The sequence below is a fragment of the Microcaecilia unicolor genome, chromosome 4 (genome assembly GCF_901765095.1).
Source record: "Microcaecilia unicolor chromosome 4, aMicUni1.1, whole genome shotgun sequence".
Lineage (NCBI taxonomy): Eukaryota > Metazoa > Chordata > Amphibia > Gymnophiona > Siphonopidae > Microcaecilia > Microcaecilia unicolor.
In genome coordinates, this window is record NC_044034.1 from 56,567,044 (window position 1) to 56,592,636 (window position 25,593).

General features: G+C 41.4%; 2 protein-coding genes across 3 annotated transcripts in view; one reads left to right on the top strand and one right to left on the bottom strand.

Moving 5' to 3' along the window:
* Window positions 1-449, top strand: part of GRIA4 (glutamate ionotropic receptor AMPA type subunit 4) — a 520,316-nt gene extending 519,867 nt beyond the window's left edge. For both annotated transcript variants that reach the window (XM_030199365.1, XM_030199366.1), the window contains exon 16: window positions 211-449. In XM_030199365.1, coding sequence (XP_030055225.1) covers window positions 211-375 — 165 coding nt within the window. In that variant the 3' untranslated portion in view covers window positions 376-449. The remainder of the gene's footprint in view (window positions 1-210) is intronic.
* Window positions 450-13,627: 13,178 nt separating this feature from the next.
* On the bottom strand, window positions 13,628-25,311 carry MSANTD4 (Myb/SANT DNA binding domain containing 4 with coiled-coils). The gene is made up of 3 exons (XM_030200252.1): window positions 25,216-25,311; window positions 19,051-19,645; window positions 13,628-14,829 (listed from the first exon to the last, which is right to left on the bottom strand). The coding sequence occupies exons 2-3, from the start codon at window positions 19,510-19,512 to the stop codon at window positions 14,251-14,253; spliced, it is 1,041 nt and encodes a 346-aa protein (XP_030056112.1). The 5' UTR covers window positions 19,513-19,645; window positions 25,216-25,311; the 3' UTR covers window positions 13,628-14,250.
* Between the last annotated feature and the right edge of the window lie 282 nt (window positions 25,312-25,593).

Sequence of the window (25,593 nt, forward strand, 5' to 3'; positions counted from 1 at the left end):
ACATTTTAACAAATATTGACTCATATTTTCTGAGATTTATATATGCATGAGATTTATATAATGCATATACACCCTTTAAAAAAAACATCATGGAAAAATGCAGATGTCTACCGATCAATATTTTGGTGTTTGTGTGTGCCAGGTTCAGTGTTAAATGAAAATGTTGTAATATTTTCCATGTTGTCTTTTTTTTTTTCCTTTTGAACTTAGTTAACCTTTTCTGAAGCCATACGAAACAAAGCCAGACTATCCATCACAGGCAGTGTAGGAGAAAATGGCCGCGTTTTGACCCCAGACTGCCCGAAGGCCATACACACTGGAACTGGAATCAGACAAAGTTCAGGGCTGGCTGTCATTGCATCGGACCTACCATAAAAACCAAAAAACTTACTGAGTGCCTTAATTGAACAGTGTTGGTGACAGATGGAAATACAGCACAGATTGTGACTCATGACATGGGAGGGTCATTAAAGAACCTATCGAATTGGCTGACAGCGGGAAGTCCTTCCGAATGCACCAGACCTCAGCAGCAGCGTGTGCATGAGCCCAGCTCAGAAATCCAAACTCAGATTTTATATCAGGAAATTTCAGAATTTAGTTTTTTTTTTGGGGGGGGGGGGGGGGAGGAGGAGAAGGGATGGAGGGTATGTTAACAGCAACAAATTGAGAGGGATTGAAGAAGCCTAAAAGGCTTGACAATTGGTGCATTAAAATGTGACGTACCTGCAAAGAAAGAACTACATTTGGTTTCTGTCTTAATGACGAAGGAAAATAGCTATAGAAGTCAGTGAACCTGCTAACCTGTGTCTCGAGAGCATTCATATATTCAGTGGACGAATATCCAGTTGTGGAAATCACTAGAAAAAAACTGTGATATAAAAATAATAAACATGTAAATCCTGTGAAAAATAAAGAAATTATTTACATTTTCTTTAAAAAAAAAAAAAAAGAAATATAAAACATGCTTGCTTTTTAACTTATGTAAATTCGGTAGAGGACAACAATTCTTTTTTAACCATCTTAGGGAACAAATCATTGCAATAATTGATATAAAATGTCATTTACTGTTATAAAATTGAGACTTTTTTTTATAAAATTGCTGATCATCCCCTTGTTTGCTGTTACATTCACTTTGTTACGTCATTCAGTGTTTCACATCTGTCTAATAACACAAAAAAGTTAGAGTGTGACATCAGTCTGCTGTGTAGAGTCAGAAGAGACTACGGGTCACTCATGTTTCAAATTATTATTTATAATCTTGCTCTGTGTAAAAAATTGTGGTTTTTGTACCCACCAAAAGAGAATAAAACAAAAAATGTTCTTATAATATGTGTGGAGTTCAAGTTGTTTTATTATTAAGAACACAATTTGAAAATGTCAGTATAAAACTAGAATTGATGCATACATACAATGTAGCCTATTGATTAAGCAACAAAATAGGATGGGTAGTGCTTTGTTAAGTCCCTGGTATACTGTATGATGAGGGATACAGGGCCAAAGATTAGCACATCCAAAGAAGCAATGATATTCACAGCACAGTGCTTTCCAGAAGTGCCTTATAGTTGTATGATTTCTGAAACTATTGTTAAATACAGGTAGGGAATGAAACAGGCTACAGTTTATTCAACAGCATTTTCCAAGGTTTTTTCCTTCTAGTCTTGAGACCTGAAGCTCATTTTCAAAGCACATAGACTTACAAAGTTATATATGTTACTATCAGGCTCATTTTCGAAAGAGATGGACGTCCCCACCTTCTGACATAAATCGGCACTTGGACGTCCATCTCTCAGAGACGTCCAAATCGGTATAATCAAAACCAGATTTTGGACGTCTGTAACTGAAGTCCGTTGCAAGGACGTCCAAATTTCAAGGGGATGTATCTGAGGCATGATGAAGGCGGGAGTTGGGCGTTCCTAAAACTTGGACGTCTTTGAGCCATAATCGAAAAAAGAAGACATCCATGACTAACACTTTCACCCGGACTTGTTTTTCTTATGAATAAGGCACAAAAAGGTGCCCAAAATGACCAGATGACCAGTGGAGGAAATCGGGGATCACCTCCCGTTACTCCTCCAGTAGTCACTAACCCCCTCCCACCTTCAAAAAACATGATTAAAAATATTACGTGCCAGCCTCAGATGTCATACTCAGGTCCATGACAGCGCATGCAGGTCCCTGGAGCAGTTTTAATGGGTGCAGTGCACTTCAGACAGGTGGATCCAGGCCCATACCCCCCTACCTGTTACATTTGTGGAGGAAACAGCGAGCCCTCCAAAACCCAACAGAAACCCTCTGTACCCACATGTAGGTGCCCCCCTTCACCTGTAAGGGCTATAGTAGTGGGTTTTTTTTTTTTGGGGGGGGGGGGGGATTGGTGGGCTCAGCACACAAGGTAAAGGGAGCTGTGTACCTGGGAGCATTTTATGAAGTCCACTGCAGTCCCCCCTAGGGTGCCCAGTTGGTGTCCTGGCACCCTAGGGGCACCCTAGGGGCCCTTTTACTAAGCCGCGTAAGCGTCTACGAGTGTCAAAATGGAGCTACCGCATGGTCCTTGCAGTAATTTAATATTTGGCACGGGTCCGATACGCACGTCCAAAAATTTATTTTTGGATGTATCGGATGAATGCCAAATAGCATTTGACGTGTGTAGGTCATTACCATCCGGTTACTGTGTGAGACTTTACCACTAGGTCAATGGCTGGCGGTAAGGTCTCGGACCCAAAATGGATCCGCGGCAATTTTCATTTTGCCGCACGTCCATTTTTGGCAAAAATTTTTAAAAAGGCATTTTTTACAGGCACGCTGAAAAATCTTTCTGTGAGTGCCTAAAACATGCATCTACACTACCGCAGGCCATTTTTCAGCGCACCTTTGTAAAAGGACCCCATGGGCGGTTAAGTGCTGAATATCAGCACTTAACTGCATAAGTGCCAACTCTGCCCCTGGACTGCCGACAAAAATAACCCACATTCAGTGATGATATTCAGTTGCGTCATATTCAGTTAAGTGCCACTAAATATCAGTGGGTAGCCCTGAACAGGCAATTTAAGTTGCCAGGACCATCTCCTGATATCAACCCCTTAATTATTTTTCACAAAATGGGCTTCACATATTAAAAAGAGCAAAAGTGTTGGCAAATTCACAAAAATGCTGAGCCTTGGGGAGTTGATAGGGCTTCAAATATTGACCAATGTAGCTCTCCTGATTAGAGCACCAGACCTGGGCATAGGAGGGGGAGGACAGATTAGTCAACAAGGACACCAGGAAATCGAGCCTTGGATATTGGACCAGCAACCCCTTTAACCATTGCTCCTGCAACAAGAGTTAATTTTTGGTGAAATTTCATGTGCATGTCATCACTGCCAACGTGAACAGTTCCCAGCCAGGGTAATGTGTAAGAAATTTCTTGTGAAATTTAGTAATGGGATTTAAATGAGCAAGGAACTCGTTTGCATCCTGTATCTCAATGTCACAAAAATGTTTTTGTTTTAAATGGTTTAGTACATCTGCCCTATAGTAACACAGCACATAAAAATTCATTGGTCTAGCCAGTCTGCCTTGTTGTCTTTCTACTAATTTAGTTGATGGGGCTAATTTTCAAATCACTGAGGGCCCTGTTTACTAAGCAACGTTATAGGCGCGTTAACATTTTTAACACACATTAATCATGTGCCTACAGTATCCCTATAGGTGCCTACATGATTAGCGCGTTCGCTAAAAACACTAACATACCTTAGTAAACAGGGCCCTTAGACTTACAAAGTTCCATGGGTAACTATGTAAGTCTAAGTGCTTTGAAAATACGCCTGTATATAAGTCCCTACATATACCAACATCAGCTCCTGCTATTTCTTTTACCTAACTTTTCAAGCCATTTTTTACCACTGATCTCTAGATCTGTCCCAAGTATTTTTTTTTTTTGGAGCTGTCCTCCACCAGCTCTGCTATTAGGCTATTTCAGGTCATGATCTTCTTTGGTTCTTACAAGATTCATGCTTAAGCCAACACCACAACTGCCTCTCTAATTTTACTTTCAAGATTTCTATCAATCCACATAGCCACCAAAGCTAGTTATGCAGTTAATGCATGCTCATTGAGGATACAGTTATGATCCCTTTGTAAACATTATCAGAGCCATCTAGATACCCTGCTGCACTCATACCATCACACCCTGCCCACTGGCTTGTGTTCTCCCTATCAACTAAAACCTCATATGGACGATACAACACTTGAAACCCCACCCCCTACCTCTCCTTACCCCCGTACTCTGTGTTCCAATTATATTTAAATTGTTACAACTTACCACTGCTGGCAGGCTATTCCAGGCATCTTCCACCTTCTCATCACTCTTTTATCTACCAGCTGCTCACCTTGATTAGACAGAGTGTTAACATCTGTGACAAAAGCTGATGTGGTCTGTTTGGATCTCAGCAAAGCTTTCAATAATATCACACAAAGGAGGCTCATTGATTAGGTGAGCAGCTTGAAGTGGGCTCCAAGGTGATTTACTAGATTATAATGTGTTTGAATGATAGGATAGTGGTAAGCGAAACTGAGTAAGGAAAGAAAGGTGATTAGTAGCGTGCCTCAGGGATCCGTGAATGGTAGGGCTAGCTCAAGAGCAAACTGTTCCACCCCACTCCACTCCTCTGTCCTTGGTGTGGATTAGTAGGGCAAGGGTGCAAGCAAGCTTCCGTACTCCCCTTCCCCAAGATGGACATGGGACGAAGGGGGGGGCAGTCTTTCTCCTACTTATGTCTCACTCGTTCATACACACTCTCATTTCTTCCCTCCATCCTTAGCAATCACCAGTTTTGAGTGGTGTCTTGAGACAGAAGAATTTGGGTTGAAAACTAGGTACTGAAAGTGACAAACCAAAGTGACATTCCCATACATCATGTCAACCCTCAAAGCACAGCCTTGCTAGTGTTTTTATAATAACTATAAAATCATAAGAAAAGAGAACAAGAGCCTTTTAGGCACAAAGGTCCCCCTCCCGCCCAACCACTTTCAACTGCTATAAAAATTATTTCAATTACCTTAAATTTTTAATTACCTTAAAAAATATTTGATAGCAAAATTCAACCAATAATTCTATATAGGAGTAAAGGTTGATATCTACACGGGAGAGGACAGAATCTCAATATAAACCTTGTACCACTTCTGTAATACACAATCCACATTCTCTAGGAACAGAGCTAGTATGTCTCCTGTTATAACTCAACACAAACACAACAAATCTAGAATTAAATGGCAACTTCAACAACTCAGTGTTATGACTCTATGAACTATATTGCAGCTGTTTATAGGTCAGTGGCTGGCTGTGTACATGTAGGTTGGGCTAGGGGAGCAGAGGAGTATTTTGGTGTTGGTCTTATCTGTGGAGAGGTGTATTACAGGAAGACCTATAGGATGTAATGCTGAATTCTGAGGCAGTGTGCCAAACGGGCATGCTCCATGCCTTTGTACACCCCTTCGTATGCAACTCTGATGAAAATTCTGGAAGTGACTCTCTAGATTTGTTATAATATCTTTTCATAAGAGCTTGCTGGAATACATTGTACAGAATGTAGGTCTTCAGAAATAAAGTGGAGGAAATATAAATTGCTGAGAAGCCATCCACTGGGAAATTCAAAGGGAACACTCAAACCCTGCAATCAAGTAGGACCAAACCTACAATAGTCACAACCAGGAGCTGAGTTACTCGATCAGGCTCAAAACTGAGGAACCAATCAACCAGCCCAGATGGAAAACTTAAAAAGAGGAGGTGCTGTCCCCAACAGCCCTCCATTGCCCAGGACAACTTAGTGACCGAACAGAAGAAAAGTGAACCAGGCCCTCCTGTAGTGTGAGTGAGCTCGATGTGAGCCAGACCCCAAGAAACCACTGGGACCATGCGGAGGAGTAGAAGTGGGCTCTCCCACATGGTGAGAGCACGCTTCCTGCACACAGTGGTCAACTTGAATGGAGTGGTCCTGGAATTTCTGAATTGAATCGGCTACAGAACGCTCATGGGCAAAAACCTGATTCGTTTGCAGAATGGACCCCACAGCTTTCTGTCTGCCAACCGGCAAAACAGCATCCTAAGGCAGGCTAAAACAGTGAAGCTGGAACAGGGCATTACTATCATTCCAGCTAAGAGAAGTGCCCCTGCGTTTCGAGTTATCAAGCTACAGAACTAACAGAAGGTAGCCAAGAAGACTCACAGAAAACCTACCCAATATATCATGGCTTCTTTGAAAACACTAATCCTTCTCATAATCAGCACCCGTGCCCTTATTCATGAAGAAGCACAGGCAATCCCTATAATCACTCAACCCAGAAGATGACTGAAAAAACTACACAGGAGATTAGATAAAACAACCAATCACAATTCCTCTAACCCAGCAAAGGAAAATAACCCACCCAAAGATCAATGCAAAAGGAAAAACAGAAGATACCAGAACAAAAAGACTGTAGACAAAGACAATGAACTAAAATAACACTAGAACCCTTCTTTGAGGAAAACTATCTACCCATCTCAATAGGTTACATTAATGCACTATCTGTAGAAAAACAAAGCAGAAATCAAAGACTGGATATAAGAAGAAAACTTAGGACTAATCTTTATCATGGAAACACGGATTCGCTCCAAAGAGGACCCAGTCCTGAACGAGGAATGCCCAGGTAACAATATATCACACTGGACCAGAGAGAAGGGGAGGAGAAACTGCAGCAATCTACAAATCCCTTTTCAAAACCAAGACAATTTCAGAACTCATAACTCCCCACCTAGAAATAGCTGCTCTCAAAATAACAGATGAATCACTGAGTGACTTTTGTGTTATACTATTCTGCAGACAACCAGGCAACTGGAAGGAATACCAACCAGATTTCATGGACTTTATATCAAACTCCTGTATGTTCAAACATCATACTCATTGGAGACATCAACCTACACCTAGATGATCAGGAAGAAGAAAGCACTAGAGAATGCAGGGAAATACTAATCCTTTGGGATTTCCAACACCCAACAGTATCCAAGACCCACAAAAAAGGGCATATACTCAATTTACTAGCCTACAGATTCATTACCAACCAAGAAATACAAATAGGAAATTACAACTGGGAGGAAATACCATGGTCCAATCATTACAGACTGCACCTAACTCTCAACTGGAAAGAAACCGCGTCTCAAACCAAGAATACACCGACCATATATGAAACACGAGGCAAGATTAATGGCGAAGTGTTCTGGAACAGAATCCTTAACACCACTACAAATCTACCAACTGAAACCACAGAATCCCTCACCACATCGGAAGAACAATGCAAATTCATATTAGACGATATTGCCCCGGTAACGAAAAAGAAGAAATCATCCCATTTGTTCAATGAAGACTTAAAGGAACTAAAAAGCTAATGCAGAAAACGAGAATGGAGATGGATGAAACATAAAACCGAGGAGAATAAAATGGAATAGAAAAAAGCAATTAAGAACTACAAGACAAGTATAAGACATGGAAAATGGACCACCACTACAGAAAACAAGTAGGAACAGATTACAGTAACATAAGGAACCTATACGGACTAGTAAACAAATTATTAGATGTAAATCCTGTGACATCTCAGAATGAATTGGCCCCATCTGCACAAAATCTAGCAAAACACTTCAAGTCTAAGATAGAAGACCTTAGAAAGGGGCTAACACAAGACCAAAGAAACCTAGACACATACATAGATGAAACAAAAACAAAGTACAAAGTACAAAGTACCTCAGACAGAATCTGGGCATCGTTCACTCCTCCAACATCTGACATCGTTAATCAAACCATAAAAAAATTCTTCAAGGCATTCTGTCTGCTAGATGAATGCCACAACCACCTGATGCACGAAGCCCCAACATATTTCATAGAATAAATCTGATCTCACATATCATACATGCTATCCAAAGACTTATTTATAACAGAAAAAGGCAGAAACCCCTGATACCACAGAACACACAAAAGAGCAAATGTGACATCACCAGCTACAGACCAGTGGCCTCAATACCTCTCAGGGCCAAGGTCATGAAAGGCGTGGTAGCCAAACAGCTCATGGAATATCTCAACAACTTTTCCATTCTCCACAACTCACAATTGGGATTCTGGACACAATACAGTTCAGAAACAGCGCTAATAATGCTACTAACCAACTTCAAAAGAGAAATCAGCAAGGGAAAGAAAATCCTCCTCCTATAATTCAACATGTCAAGCGCGTTTCACATGGTTGACCATCAGGTCCTGATAAAACTAATAGACAAAATTGGCATAGGTGGAGAAGTACTAGAGTGGTTTAAGGGATTCTTGACATCCAGATCCTACCAAGTCAAGATGGGTAACACACTGTCCTCCACTTGGATAGCAAAAGATTGCCAATATCACCTATACTTTTCAACATAATAATTTATTTTTATATTATACATTCTTGTATCCCACTATTATCCAAAATCAAATTTCAGTTCAAAGTGGATTACAATTTACATTCTGGTGGAGTTACAATAGAGTTGTGCAATGTGGAGAGGGCACCTATAGCTCATGTGGTTATTCATAGAGTTTTTGAAGAGATAGATTTGAAAGGAAGGCAACGATATCTTTGTGATTAGTTGTAGAATTTTTTGAAGAGATAGGTTTTAATTTCTTTTCTGAATTGGAGGAGATTTGTGATGCTTCTTATGGTTTTTGGTATCGAGTTCCACCATTTGGAATTCTGGTAGCTAAATCCTGCTGTGTAGATAGTTTTGTAGATGGTGTTTTTGCAGTTGGGTAGATGTAGGAGTAGGCTGGCATTTCTAGGCTGGCATTTCTTGAGAATAGTTCAATTATGTTAAGCATATATTCGGGTACCATTCCAACAGTATCTTGAAGATTAGGGTGTTTGTTTTGAAAAAATATTCTTGCCTTGACTGGTAGCCAATGTAGTGTTTCAAGCAGTGGGGTTGCTCTTTCGTATTTCGATTTCTTGAAAATCAGTCTTGCTGCCATGTTTTGGACCGTTTGCAGTGATTTTAGTGCGTTTTCCTAGCATCCTACGTATGTTGCATTGCACTAGTCTAGTTGCAATAGTATCGTTGATTGGACTAGTATCCAGAAAGATTGTCTAGGAAAATAGTCTCTTATTCTTCTCAGTTTCCATAGTGTTCTGAAGCATTTTGATGTTACTGTTGATATTTGATTGTCCAGTGTTAGATGTTTGTCGAGAATGATTCCTAGTATTTTAAGTTGTGTTTCGATGTGGTATGTTTGTTGGTTGATTGTGAATTTTTGGTAGGATGTTGTGTTGTGTGGACTGGATAGTACTAAGAATTTGGTTTTGTCTCTGTTCATTTGAGTTTGAAAGTTGTTGCCCCTTCTTCCATGAGGTCCAATCCTTTTTTTATTTTGTCCTGTATGTCTGTGATATTGTTTTGAAAAGGTATGAAGATGGTGACGTCGTCTGCATATATAAATGAGTTGAAGCCCATTAATTCCAGTTTTTTTCCGTGTGGCATCATCATCATTATACTGAACAGTATTGGTGATATTGGCGATCCCTGTGGTTGCTTGTACTCAGAGATCCATGAGGCTGCTGTTTGGTTGGACATCTTTACAATGTAGGATCTGGTCTTTAGGAAGCCACTAAACCATGTTGCCACTGCACCACTAATTCCTATGTTGTTGAGCAGTGTCATTAGTGAGGTGTGGTCTACTAGGTCGAATGCACTTGTCATGTCGAATTGTAGTAGCAATATGTTTTGTCCTTGGCATATTATGCTTCTGAATTTCGTTATCAGGGTAGTGCTGTGTTGTTGTCTGAAACCTGGGATGTATGAGGAATTGAGAATTTTGTCAAGTATTCCGTTAGTTGCTGTGTTACCAGGCCTTCCATCTTTTTGGTCAGTAGAGGTATTGAGGCTACCGGTCTATAATTTATGATTTCACTGATACTGGAGGTAGTGTTTTGGGGGGATAGGTGTGAGTACTATGTTGCCTTTGTCTGTTGGAAATTGACCTCTTTCAAACATGTATTTGATGTGTTTGGCAAAAACATCTGACAAGAACCCAACAGAAATCGCAACCAAAATAACTCAAGGAGTGAATATCTTAGAATCCTAGGGAACTGCATTCAAATTACAACTGAACAAAGAGAAAACACAATTCCTAATCCTCACATCCACCTACTGCAAGAACACCTTCCCCACCACAGCTCTCATTCATCTTCATGCTTTCTCATCTGTCCTCCCATGATTTTCCCCCTTTACTCATCCACCCCATGTTCTATCTCCCCTGATGCTCCACTCTCTCTCCTCCTGCACCCAACCTCCCCATGAACTTCTCCTCTGATCATTTACCTCTGTCCATTGCCAACCACACCAAATATGGGAGAGTCTGCAACCAGAAAGGAGTATTACTGTAATCAGCAGCAGTTAAGGACTATACAGCATAAGAAGCCACAGCTTTCCTGGGCCATAAGCCAGTGGGGCTCAAAGACCATCACAGTAACTTTATTTTCCACAGTTCCTTTTGGGCTGGAGGGGCCTGGAAATCCTTAACAGTTCTTTATTTGCTACAGGGTCCCAAATAAGCTAAACAAGTGCCCCACCATCATCTCTCATAAAACTCTGGGCAACTGCCCAGCTCATCCTACCATGGAAGAAAAATAAGATGGAATGGTTTCATAATATGCTCTATGTGCAAGGACTAATAGCTTAAATTTTATCCTACAATGTACTGGAAGTCAATTAAACTGAATAAATACGAGTATAACATGATCACATCTATGTGCTTTACCCAAAAGACATACAGCTGAAAACCTAACCTGTTGGCAGCCCTTGGGGACTGGGAGTGAAGAACAAGGCTATTGACCTTCAAGAATTGATCCCATGATTATACAGCTAAATTACAACTTGTGTCCAAGACTCTGGGAGGTGGTACACTTCCAACCATACTTTTAAATACTAATATGTGGACCAGTGCAAGTGGGAAGGCAAAATGCTTGCGAGAACTATTTTTAGTTCTTTTCCCAAATTCCCACAGGCCTGAAAGTCAATTTCAAAAGGAAACATCCTACAGATTTCTGTGGCTAAATGGGTGTTTTCCTGCAGAAAAATTGCCCTCTGCAGAGAAAATGGGCAGAACTGCAAGTGAGGTAGGACAGAGAACTGTGGTAAGTGCCAAGTCTCATTTTGAAATCTTGGGGTGTTCTTTATCTGCATACTCCTTGCTTGCAAAACACGCAAGCTAAGTAGTTCCCTCAATACCAGCCAGCCATCATATTTTAAAAGGTAATCTATGGGGACCTATGGATCTGCAAACTAAGGAAGACGGCTGAAAATAGCCCTTCCTATCCCCACAAATGAATGCTATATGCCATTAAAAAGTTAGAAATCTGATGGTATTTAAAAAGATATGATACTGATACCAATATTCTAGATGAAAATCACAGCTCTTGCATGGCTAACAGTCTGTCCATTATCACCACAACCCTTTAGTGTGCCTTTCCCTGATTTTCAAAAACATGTCTTCCCTCTACCCCCATTTTTTCATCCCTGCCTCTGTCTCCCTCCTCTACATCAACTGTAGCTGATAACATATCAGAAGAAAATCAAAAAAATGGAACAGTTTTATTATAATATAAAAAGTAAAATTACTAAAAAGTTACAATTAATCAATGAGCTGGGTCTGATGCTCTTTTGTATTCTGCTAACATTACGCGATCTGCATTCATAAGCTAGCAACTTTTTAAACATGATATACTGGAATCATGAACACACAGAATAAAACCTATTTTTGTATTCTGGAAAAATGGAAATTTGGGAATCAATTCACAAAAATAGCATGTTTTTAAATCTATAAACTTAAAACAAGAACATCAATCATAAAAAAGGTTTAAAATCTATTGGTGCTGCATTTTTTTTTCTTAAAGCTTCCTTACCTCTCAAAAGATAAAGAAAAGGAAAAACACCAAGATGCAAACATTTAGTTTTTAGTGTTTGAGTCATCTCAGGATGCTTTGTGTTCCAGAACTGGTTAGCAGGCACTGAGAATCTGAGGAGATGTGGAAAATAATACATTTTCTTCCTTATATGTTACAAGGTTAAATATTATTTAATCAACCACAAACTTTTAGTCTACTGAGAAAAGGAAACGTACAATCTCTTGGAGGCCAGTCTGAATCCAAGTTTAGATCTGCAAATGGTTTCCCTCAGATTTATTAGAATGACTAGGAAAAAATGCCCGTTTCTGAGCGGAATGAAACGGGCGCTAGCAAGGGGCCCCCTTCCCTCGAAGCTACTTGCCTTGTTCGCTGTGGGCCGTTTCGGCCCTCGAGTGTCATAGCTCTGCCCTCGACGTCATGACGTTTTGACGCGAGGGCGGTGCAGACACTCCAGGGCACACCGGATATCTCGGGCGCCTCAACTTCCGTGGAGGCTTCAGAACGTTGGGGTTGCCTTTTATATATATAGATTAGCACTGTAGATGACTGAGTGAAAAAAGACCAAATGGCTTTTTGGGTTTAACCCAATCTGAATGAATTATGTACAAAAAAATAATGTGGATTAACTAAGAGAGGGGCCTTTTACTAAAGCTTAGTATGTGTTAAATGCTACGTGTCCTATTTTATACCTAAGGGTCATATGGTACTTAACAGTAAAAGGGTCCAGTGTCTGGTATCAATGCAAATCTTCAAATTCCTGAATTCATAAGCCAAACTGATCATATGTAGTGACTTGAATCAAATGCCTTACTTAATCCTGGAAATGAGCTAAGAGAAAAAAAAAGATCTTACATTTGGGATCTTCCAGATACTTGTGACCCAGACTGGCCAATGTCAAGATATGAGATGCTCGGTCTGTCTGAACATGGCTTTTCTTAGGCATGTTCTTATCCAAATCAAAATGCAACTGGCTGAAGCAATCCACAGCCTTTCCTGTTCTTATCAGCAGACCTCCCTAGTTCAGATGAAGTTGCGATTCAAGTACACCTACTAGGCCTCTCTCTAATTGAGACGTAACTTTTACTTTTAGAGACTATCAAACATATAAATGGCGAGTGACCGTACTCACCCGCAAATGCGCAGTAGAGACTTCCCTCTCTGTCCCGCCCCCGCGTCAATACGTGATGACGGGGGCGAGACAGAGAGGGAAATTGCGCAAAGGGGAGGGAACTGCCGACGTCGCTACCGCTCCCCCCCTGAGGTCGCCGCTACCGCTCCCCCCACCCGGAGTCACCGTCGCCGCCCCCCCTCCACCCGGCCCGAGCACTCTCTTCAGTATTGAACTTACATAGCCGACACACAGCAGGCAGATCAGCTGAGCTCCCGTCGGCCTTCCTTCCCTGCCTTTGTCCCACCCTCGCCGACGTTACATCACACGAGGGCGGGTCCGGGACACAGGCAGAGAAGGCTGACGGGAGCTCTGCTGATCTGCGTGCTGTGTTTCAGCGATGTAAGTTCAATAGCGAAGAGAGGACCCGGGCCGGGTGGAGGGGTGGCGGCGGCGGCGACTCTGGGGGACGGGGGGGGACTGGTAGCGGCGACCTCGGGGGGGGGGGGGACCTGCAGCGGCGAGGGGAGGGGGGCCTTGGAAAAACCCCATACTAGCCCGTTTTAACGGGCTCAACGGCTAGTACTTAATATATACTGGGATGTTCCATCTATTGTGTGATGGAGTCTTTATCACTGGACAGCTACCAATTTGCACTACCAAACCATAACTACTCTGCAAGATGGGCAAGCCACTTTGCATTTGCTAACAAATGGAACTTTATACTATTTTCCCGTCCTTTGTCAAAAATACAAAGATATTGTTTCTGTATGAATTCAGCTCATGATAAACTAATTCTACCATACATTTAAGTCACTGTGCATAGTCACTGTCTAAAAAAATATATTTACTGTGTTCTTTACAGATATGTGAATTTGGTTTGATAGATACTGTTTGTGTAATGCAGCTTATACAACAGATGAAAGATATAAACAGGTTTAAGTCATACTTTTGTGCACTGGAAAACTCTCACCACATTACTAATACTAGACAAGATTTTTGGGTGCAATAGGACATTACATTTTTGATACACTGAAAAGCACATAAATCTTCCATTTATGTAGGCACAATGACATACTATGTATCACTAATTTGGATCATCAGCTATAGACCAAAATAAAGGTCAATAAAAGGAATGACATTAATGTTACTCAACTCTAAAAATATCTTACAATCTTCAAAACAAATTGTACCTTTAAAAACCTCAGTTACTGTAAATGTCCATCTCTCTGAATTCTAAGACGTTCTTTTTCAACTTGCAGACGTTCTTTCTCGATTTGAAGTTTCTCAGATTCAAATTTTAAAAACTGTAGTCTCTCTTTCTCTAACTGTAAACGCTCTTTTTCAAGTTTTAATTTTTCAGTTTCAATGTCTAATGGTGGCAAAACAGACTTCTCTACTGAGGCATGCTCATTTTCAAGGGCAGGTTTTTCAGAACGCATGACTTGTATCCTCAGTTTCTCTCTTTCAATCTGCAGTCGCTCTTTCTCCAGCTGTAGCCTTTCATGTTCCATGTCTAAATGTCGTAATCTTTCCTTTTCTATTTGCAATCGTTCTTTCTCTACTTGAAGCCTCTCAGCTTCAATATCTAAACGCTGTTTTTCCAGCTCTAGTTTCTGCTTCTCAAGGCTAATAAGAAGATGAGAATCTTCACATGCTAATCTTGCTTGTGCAGAGCTGATAGTTCCAAATTCTTCAATGTGAGGAAAGTCTTCAGTGATTTCATTTCCCTTTTTGGAATCTGGCATGACAGATGATAAAATTTCTTCTTCTTCCTCAATTTCAAACTATCAGGGGGAAGAGAAGAGGAGGGAGATAAAAAAGGACAATTATGATATTCCTTTAAGTAATCATAATGGCCGAGAAAAAGAAAACATGTAATAACATTTTAAAAGAGAGATCAATTGTTATGCTTTCTAACAACTGAATGTTGGAAAGAAATTATATACACAGGATCAAAAAATGTGTATTTGGGGGAAAAGAACTCTGAAATTACATGAAATGAGAGCAAATTTGGCATGGAGTAAAAACTGGTGAAAACATGAATCAAGTTAAAAAATGGGGCAGATAGGATTAGGATTCTAAAGAAATAACCCCCCCCCCCCCAACTCCCAAATGGCCCAATGTATTTCTATGCAGTATACAAACACTGATTCACTGTAACACTGAGATCAGAAAACTACATCTTTCAAATTGTCCTTCTTTTTCCCTTCCCCTCCTAGATACAGACACACATTCACACACACATGCAGAGAGATTGCAAATCATTCCATAAGGCATGCACCGCATCCTTTCTCACCAGCCTCCTCTTCCTGCTGCCAGACTCCTATATCTGCTGAGATGACTCTTAGTGATTCAGGTGTGTATATCATTTTCTTTTTCATAAAATTCTACTGTGAAAACTAATGATTGAACTAGCTTTCATAATGGTTATTACACATATTACACCTAGGGGTCCTTTTACGAAGCTGCGTTAGGTACTAACTCATGCCTAACACAGATAAAATGGCCTAACATTAGTGTATGACCATTAAATAAATAGAAAATCAGGGTTTTTTTGGCCTCGATAAAAATCGACCTTAGCACACTAACCTGCTTATTTTCGAAAGAGAAAAACGCCTATATTGCGACCCAAATTGGGAGATGGGCGTCTTTCTCCCGTGGGCGCCCAAATCGGTATAATCAAAAGCCGATTTTGGGCGTTTCCAAATGCAATCCGTCGCGGAAACGGGTAAAGTTGATGGGGGCGTGTTGGAAGCGGAACTGGGGCGTGGTTATCGGCCGAGAGATGGGCGTCTTTAGCTGATAAGCGAAAAAAAAGGCGTTTTTACCGCGATTTTGGGTCACTTTTTTGGACCCCTTTTTTTTTTCATAAACAGGTCCCAAAAAAGTGCCCCAACTGACCAGATGACCACTGGAGGGAATCGGGGATCACCTCCCCCGACTCCCTCAGTGGTCACTAACCCCCTCCCACCAAAAAAAAAACCCACTTTACAAGCTTTTTTTCCAGCCTCCATGCCAGCCTCAAATGCCGTACCCACCTCTATGACAGCAGAATGTGTTCTATCCTGTGACAGCCTTTCCCTGGTTCTGATGTGGCTCTCGGATGAGTGTGACACATTTTCTGTTATGCGCACTGCAGAGTCACATCAGCAATGCATTGTGGTGGGTGTAGGGTATTGGGCTCTGTGATTCCACTAGCTTGTGGCAAATGCTCACAATGTTGGTAGTTGGTAGGCTCTACTCCCATGGTGCTTTTCCCCCTGCTTACTGGGTCAGAGTGTGCCCTGTTTTGTTTCCGGTAGTCCATGAGGTAGTGGCCATTTTTGTAAGCCAGTTTTAGATCCCTTTCACATGTTAGCCAAGTTAGAGAACTTAGTTCTTCCCTTGAATGTGGCTGAAAGAGGGCATTGTACAGCATTCTGCCAGCTCTGACCTACTGCTAGTCTCAGTACCAGGGAGACTCGTTGTCAGTGGGGCACAACCTCTGATCTGCAGTTAACTGTGAGTAAGCGTGCTTATTCCAATAAAGGACGTTTTTGGAGAGATTAGTCTTCAGGTGTCAACTGGTGTGCCAATGTTATATAGCAGCAACCAGTCCTAGAGGCCTGCGTGTATGCAGGTCCCTGGAGCACTTTTAGTGCGTACCGCAGTGCAGTTCAGCCAGGCGGACCCAGGCCCATCCCCCCTACCTGTAACACTTGTACTGGTAAATGGGAGGCCTCCAAAACCCACTGTGCCCACATGTAGGTGCCCCCTTCACCCCTAAGAGCTATGGTAGTGTTGTACATTTGTGGGTAGTGGATTTTGGGGGAGGGGGGTTGGGGGCTCAGCACCCATGGTAAGGGAGCTATGCATGTGGGAGCGTTGTCTGAAGTCCACCGCACTGACCTCTAGGGTGCCCAGTTGGTATCCTGGCATGTCAGGGGGGGCGAGTGTACTACAAATCGTGGCCCCTCCCATGACCAAATGGCTCGGATTAGGACGTTTTTGAGCTGAGCGTTTTTAGTTTCCATTATCACTAAAAAAAACAAAGGCTCAGCTGAAAAACGTCCATTTTTTTAAAAAATACGGTCTGTCCCGCCTCTTCACATACCCGTTTTCGGACATAGACGCCCATGGAGATAGGCGTTCGCCTTCGATTATGCCCCTCTAAGGCTATTTGTTACCATAGCTTAGTAAACGACCACCTAATGACAGAGCTGTGAATTTTCTTCCTGTTTGTGTGTGCTGCAACCTAGTGGTGGAGAAGCACAGCAATACCTGTTGCCTTAGGGCAGTGACATCCTGTAAAATCCATTGTTTGAAATCATTTGATAGTAACATTTAATGATTATATTCCCAAATTTTTTTTTATTTTTCTTCCCAAACCAACAGAATGTTTGTGTACATCTCCATGATATGCGTCTCTCCCCTCTCTCTACTCCAACTCAAAGACACACTATGGACAGCACAGATATGCACAGACAGACAGACAGACACACACCCATGGAGGGGTTGTAAATTATTCCACAAAGGTACAGTATGCTCTACATGATTTTCCCAACATGTACTCCACCTGTTGCCACACCCCTATCCCTACTGGGCTGGTTCATAGTGATTCAGATGTGCATTTCATTTTATTTCTTGTAAATTCTATTGTGAAACTTAATAACTAACAGTATAGTTTTCTTAATGGTTGTTATCTATGCTAAAACCTAGTGACTGAACCATGTAGTCTATTACTGGCTATTAGGTGCATGGCATACTAGTGGCGGAGAAAGATGACAATACTTGTTTTGGGACAATGGCACTCTGTGGCTAAACTATAAAATCTGTCTTTTGAATTATTTTTGACAGTGATGTCTAGTGGTACATATATTTTTATTTTATTCTTTCTTTCTATAATCAACAGAATGTTAGAGTACTGCTTCCTTAAAGTACTACTAATCATTTCTATAGTGCTACTATATGTACGCAACGCTGTACACATTATATGCAGGTACTTTCTCTGTCCCTAGAGGGCTCACAATCTAAATTTTTGTACCTGGGACAATGGAAGGTTAGGTGATTTGCTTAAATTCACAAGGAGCTGCAGTGGGAATCAAAGCACGCTGAACTAACCATTAGGTCACTCCTCCACTACATGTTCTTTGAGCTCCACTCCAAAAGCAATACAGATACACATATGTAGAAACACATGCAGAGGAGTTGGAAATAATTCCATGAGCCATGCGCTGCCAGCTTTTGTCACTCATTTCTTCCAAAATTTATTCCCCTTGAGCTTTGGACAGAAAACAATTACCTTTGCTTTCACAGGAATGTAAAGGCATACTTTTTTGAACAGGCGTTTGGAATTTGTAACACAAAATATTAATAAAATCTGTTCCTGCATTTTATTACATAATTTTCAGGTTGGGATATTAGGGTTTTGTTGTTAGTAATATACATAATTTGTTCTTTGTGATTACTGTTTATGCCTTTCTGACAGCAACTGTGTGGTTATTGTCAAAAGTATCATTGATCTGTTCTCTTTAGATAATGGAACTAAAGCCAGTGATAACTAGACAGAGATAAACACAGCTTACATACTGAGGCAGGAGAAAGTCATTATTCTGTTGATAAAATCAGTATTAGCTTTCCTAGCCGTCATTACTACACAGTGTTCACTAGAGTCCACTATTAATAGAGAAAGCTACAATTAATTTCCTTTGCATTTATCAGCACTTCTAGTTTTTTAAATCACGTTAATACTTTGCAGCAAGGCAATGTGATTGCTCATATCACAATATGAGGGCTGTGCTCACAGGTCTCTCATTAATTTGAGTCATGGTCCAATAACAATATGTAGGCATTAGATTAAATGCTCGTATTATAAAAAAAATGTAGATGCAGTAATTAAACTTGGTAATTTGTTTTATGCGTTAATTATGGCCGTCTATCAGACCCATTCTAGAAAATCCTTGATAATCAAAAGTTTTCCTATTGGCAGAGTTCTGATAGTACTAAAAGGAATACTATCTACTTACTTCAAAACTCTGCGGGTCCTCCTCTTCTTCTTCTACTTTGACTCCTGTCAATGATCCACTTGCTTCTCGGAAATCTGTTATACTTTGCCATTCAAAGGATGATTCATTTACAAACCCACTCTTGTCATCCATCTCTCCATTAAGAGATTCATCTACATCTGAGGAGGGAAGGTGAAACTCTGCCCCTAAAAGCTTTACATTTGAATTGAGCCGCTTCCTTTTCATAAGAGCTCGCCAGTCAAGGTACCTCCTTTTCACTTCAGTCCCAGTTCTCTGCTCTCCTTCACCTACAGAATTCACACATTCTGCTATCTCCTCCCAAGCCTTCCTTTTCATTTCATTAATTGTTGTATTGAGCTGCTTTGAAAAAAGGACATCTTTCCTCTTTTTGATTTCTTTAAGTAAAGTCTGCGTTTCTTGAACGCTAAAATTACTCTTTCTTTTTCTTTTTAACTGTTTCATAGTTGCACCTCTGGAAAGCTTAAGAATGTCTTTATGGGAACAAAGGGACGAGTTTAAACAAAACTCACAGTTTTACACTTGATGTTTAATTCTCCAAGAAAGAAGTTCAGCCTTCTGCCATGCTTGGTACAGCCTTTGAGAAAACATAAAAAGGTTTTATTATTTAATATACATTTGTGGCTAAAATATCTATCGAGATACATTTTTTGGGTTAGTACTAGTTTAGATACATATATGAGACAAGTTAATTGTGATATTCATTCATATTTTATCTGAAAAGAATAAGTTCTAAAGGAAAACAAGCTGCTTACCTATAATGGGTATTCTCTGTAGGCACCTGATTAATCAGACACACAAGTGGGCAACATCAAGATAAAGGGGTAGATAAAGTAAGCTTGCATTATAGAGCTGTAGGTTAACACAGTGCATAGCCTTCAAATGCAAACTTTTAGCTCCACAATGCCTACTCCCTCCTACTCTGCAAGCTGTCATCAAAGTGGCGGAGACCCACCCAGTATATCCTGGGATGCAATTGGCGGAGCCTTACTACTAAATAAAGGAGAAACTCCCTTATGGTAGCTAGGATACACCACGAAGTGTGGGGCACCGCCATTTTGATGCTGATGCTGCTGAGAGCAGAAGAGAACAGGCACCCCTCCTGCCTCTTATAGAGGTACGAAGGGGTCTGGGGGGGGGGGGCATCAGGGCTTTTTCTAAGTTTAGGGAGAACCGTTTGGGGGGGGGGGGGTCAGAGTCCCATTAGACCACCAGGGATTATTTTGGGTAGGGGTGCAGGGGTCCACTGGACCACCAGAGGTTTTTGTTAGTTTCATAGGGGAAGGAGTTGTGGCAGGATGGCATTGCTGGGGAAGCCCGTCTGGGGCTGGCTGGTCAGGTTGGTGGGAGAGCCAACCCTTCTAATGCTGCCCTGGACCTGGCATTATTTTTCTGTTGCTAAACACACCTGACAGCTTTTTTTTCTTATTTTTAAGAATTCATGTAGGGTACTTAATGACCGCATTTAAACGAGGTGTGCACTGAAACTATTAGAGCATTCAAGACACACTAATGCCAGCGTCAGCCCAGTGCTAATCACCTTTAGCGCTAGTGTTAGGTTTTGAGCATCAGCCTGTTGGAGAGGTGGGAAAAAAATCATCTGTTACAGGTAAGCAATATTGCTCTCTTCAGCTAGAAGCAGGATTGAATTGAGAAAGGGGGCCTCCTAAACTCAAGAGTTGCTCCACTTTCTAGATGATCTTCTCAGCACTAAGGAACAATCTGGCCAGATAATACAAGAGTTGCCTGGATTACGGTACTGCGCAACTAAAAACAGCATCTCTGACAAAAGACAATATAGATTAAGGTGATGGTACAAAGTCAGGAACAAGCAGCTGCTCTGCACATGCTTTCCAATGAAGCAGACCTTAGACGAGCTATGGAAGGAGTGGTCACTCTTATTTGATGGGGTCCGACCTTACTGGCTAGAGATACTAGTCCTTTCATAACAGAACTGAATGCAGGATACTACCCAATTAGCCAGCATATGTGCTGCCACTTGAGTTTCAAGTTTTCTAGGAACTGAAGGAGATGAACAGCTGTACTGATTTTCTGATAGAATTAAGATAGTAGGCAAGAGCTTGGTTTTTGTCCAGAGTATGGAGAGACTACTCACAGTGATGCCTGCATTATTTAGGATAAACTGTTGGAAGTATTAGTTCTTCACTTAGATGAAAAGGCAGGAACTTGACAGTCACACACTTGGAATGACAACAGATGCACACACTATAGCAGGACATATTTATCCACTCCTATCCTAGCTAAGATAATATTCAAGCATCTTTCTGACCTCATTTGCAACTTTCTTTAAATTAGTACCTTATTTTCTTACTCCTGTTACTCTATCTTATCTATCCATATGTTCCATCTTTGCTTACACCCTATGCAGTCTATTTAAGATGTTTTATTGTATACTGTTACTCCTGCCAGAATTCTGCACCCAAAAAATTCAAAATTCTGTGCACAAAATGTGTACATTCTGCAACTTTGTCATAATTTAACCAATATTATAGTCCCCCCATACACAGATACCATCCATATTTTTCCAGCCCCTCCCTGTACCCAAACAGGAATCTCTCTATATAAAAGGCAACACCAACGTTCTATGAAGCCTCCAGCCGGAAGTGTGAAGGGGGCGAGATATCCGGTTTCCCTATGAGTGTCTGCCCCGCCCTCTCTGTAACACAGTCAGTGAAGGAAAACAGCAGAGCACGAAATCAAATCGCTGGCTCTGTAACAGTGAAGGACTCAGAGGGGGGAGGGGAGAGAGGCCAGAGGGCAGGGACACACACACTCCCACATGCACATAGAAGAAAACATTGCTAGCCCCGTTTCATTTGCATCAGAAACGGGGCTTTTTTACTAGTACAACATAAAAATCACCAAAATATTCAATCTTGCAGCCTTCAATATATATATATATATATATATATATAACATTCATACTTATTATCTTATTCAACAGCTCAGTTTAAAGCTCAATCTATTGAACCTTGTAAAGACACCATCAATCTAATTACGGCACATTGATGTTATAGGCTTCTTCAAATAAAAGGGTCTTTAACATTACTTTAAATCCCAAAGAGACTGAATTTTGTCTGGAAGTGAATTACACATCTGTGGACCTTTTAAGTAAAAAAGAGAGAATTCATATACTCTTCCAGATAAACTAAACAAAATGAAGGTATATCTAAAACGTTCAAAGCTGATCACAGAGAATGAAAAAGTTGATGGAGATGTAGAGAAGAAAATTACTGGAGAAACCTTACCCCTTAAAAATTTAAAAACTAGCAACAGTATTTTGAAATGAATACGCGCTTCAATAGGTACCCGATGCAGAACTGCTAGAGATGGAGTGATATGTTTACATTTTGATACACTTTTGATTACTAGTGCTTTGAAAATATGCCTCATAGTAACATAGTAGATGATGGCAGAAAAAGACCTGCACGGTCCATCCAGTCTGCCCAACAAGATAAACTCATATGTGCTACTTTTTGTGTATATCTTATCTTGATTTGTATCTGCATTTTCAGGGCACAGACCGTAGAAGTCTGCCCAGCATTCGCCCCGCCTGCCCAGCACTAGCCCCGCCTCCCAATCACCGGCTCTGCCACCCAATCTCGGTTAAGCTTCTGAGGATCCATTCCTTCTCAGCAGGATTCCTTTATGTTTATTCCACACATATTTCAATTCCGTTACAGTTTTCATCTCCACCACCTCCCGCGGGAGGGCATTCCAAGTATCCACCACTCTCTCCGTGAAAAAATACTTCCTGACATTTTTCTTGAGTCTGCCCTCCTTCAATCTCATTTCATGTCCTCTAGTTCTACCACCTTCCCATCTCTGGAAAAGGTTTGTTTGCGGATTAATGCCTTTCAATACATGTTCTGGTCAGTAAGTCTCTCCTCATACGTCTTGTAACGCAAATCCCATACTATTCTCGTAGCTTTTCTTTGCAACGCTTCAATTCTTTTTACATCCTTAGCAAGATACGACCTCCAAAACTAAACACAATACTCCAGGTGGGGCCTCATGAACGACTTATACAGGGGCATTAAAACCTCTTTTCTTCTGCTGGTCACACCTCTCTCTAAACAGCCTAGCAACCTTCTAGCTACGGCCACCGCCTTGTCACACTGCTTCGTCGCCTTCAGATCCTCAGATACTATCACCCCAAGATCCCTCTCCCCGTCCGTACATATGAGACTCTCACCGCCTAACACATATGTCTCCCGTGGACTTCTACTCCCTAAGTGCATCATTTTGCATTGAATTTTAATTGCCAAACCTTAGACCATTCTTCTAGATTCCGCAGATCCTTTTTCATGTTTTCCACTCCCTCCCAGGTGTCCACTCTGTTACAAACCTTAGTATCATCCACAAAAAGGCAAACTTTACCTTCTAACCCTTCGGCAATGACACTCACAAATATATTGAACAGAATCAGCCCCAGCACCGATCCCTGAGGCACTCCATTACTCACCTTTCCCTCCTCCGAGCGAATTCCATTAACCACCACCTTCTGGCGACTGTCCGTCAACCAGTTCCTAATCCAGTTCACTACGTCAGGTCCTATCTTCAGCCTGTCAAGTTTATTCAAGAGCCTCCTGTGGGGAACCGAGTCAAAAGCTTTGCTGAAATCTAAGTAGATTACGTCTATAGCACGTCCCTGATTCAATTCTCTGGTCACCCAGTCAAAGAATTCAATTGTAACAACTGAACTCACTCAACATATTGGGCCGGATTCATTAAATGGCACCCAGCGCTATTCTATAAAGGACACTCCAGGGTGAACGGTCTTTATAGAATAGCGCTGGGCGCCAAATTCCACGAACAACTTTGGGCGTGAGGACTTACACCAACTGAAACCAGATGTAAATCCTGGCAGGCAAGTTGGGTGTGCATCTGTGGTATTCAATAATACTGCATGCAATTTTCCAGAATGCCCCTGAACTACCCATGCCCCTCCCATAGGAATGCCCCCTTTACAGATGCACACAGATACACTTAGGCGCTATCCTATAACTGGGTGCATAAGTGTATTTCTGCACCAATCTGCTATTTCAGAATTTTGGCACCTTGCATCCGTTAGAATGCGTTTCCATGCCAAAAGTTACAACAAGCTACTTATCAAGAATGGTGGAATTTATTGTTTGAAACCTATAAATATGAAACATATTTTGCTAAAAGAAATCTCAATAAGCTTTGTATAAAGAAAAATGGACTCCACTGATATCCTATTTTGAAGATAGTAACATAGTAAAATAGTAGATGACGGCAGAAAAAGACCTGCACGGTCCATCTAGTCTGCCCACGATAAACTCATGTGTATACCTTACCTTGATTTGTACCTGTCTTTTTCAGGGCACAGACCATATAAGTCTGTGCAGCAGTATTTCCCGCCTCCCAACCACCAGTCCCGCCTCCCATCACCGGCTCCGGCACAGACCCCGTATAAGTCTGCCCTCCCCCATCCTAGCCTCTCAACCACCAACCCCTCTTCCCCCCGCCACCCAATTTCAGCTAAGCTTCTGTGGATCCATTCCTTCTGCACAGGATTCCTTTATGCCTGTTCCACGCATGCTTGAATTCCGTTACCGTTTTCATCTCCACCACCTCCCGCGGGAGGGCATTCCAAGATTTTTCTTCATGTATATTATTACCATCTGTGTCACATGCATGAACTTTATACTGCTTACATACTTTAAGGTGTCTTTTTTTTTACTATTTTATTTTAACTCAATTTAAATATCATATTGTAGTACAGTTGTTGTTATTAATGTTCTCTCTTTATTACAAAATCAATAAAAATATTAAGACTAAAAAAAAAATATCTTTAACTGCATTTTTTGGCAATTTGGATTCAGCACTAAATTTTTTTTTCAAATAGGTTTCAACATAACCCTCACCTTCTCACTCAAACACAATTTTAAAAAACCCCTAAAATTCCTATCTGAATCAATCATAAAATGCATTGATATAATAAAATAAGGTATAACACAGATACAGAAATAGCAATCTCTTCCACTGGGCCCGGCAAATCCCCTCCCCCTCTTCGTCGCTAGCGGTTCGCCATCTCCCCCTCCTCCTCTCTGCTAGCGGGCCAGCATCTGTCTCGCGCTCTCGATACATCCTCCGTCCTACCTCCAATTTTGCATGACATCGTCGGCGGCAGCAGCATCCATTCACGCAGCTTTTCTGCAGCAGCCCCGAAGTTCAGCCTTCCCTCTGCCGCGTACGTACCGCCGCGCCGGATACAGGAAGTCACGTCAGAGGGGGCGTGACGCGGCGCAGCAGATGGAAAGACTTTGCGTTTGAGACTAAGGGGAGGGGACGGGGAGAGGGAGGGTAGACGCGGTGGGACCACTTCAGATAAGCAGTGTGAGTTTCTGCTCTTGCCAGCGGTGACATCAAATGGAAGTTTGACGATAGGATACGGGGTGGGGGGTTGAGAATTAAGATAGAGATTCCGCATCGGGGAGGATTGGTTGTTTGTTGACTCTCTGGTTTCTCTTACTGCAT

Bases quoted from the DNA above. Each gene is read 5' to 3' on its own strand.
- MSANTD4 (XM_030200252.1), bottom strand. From the start codon at position 19,512: ATGAAACAGTTAAAAAGAAAAAGAAAGAGTAATTTTAGCGTTCAAGAA. The intron at 14,830-19,050 runs GTAAGTAGATAG...TCCCCCTGATAG, and splicing joins AGGACCCGCAGAGTTTTGAA to TTTGAAATTGAGGAAGAAGA.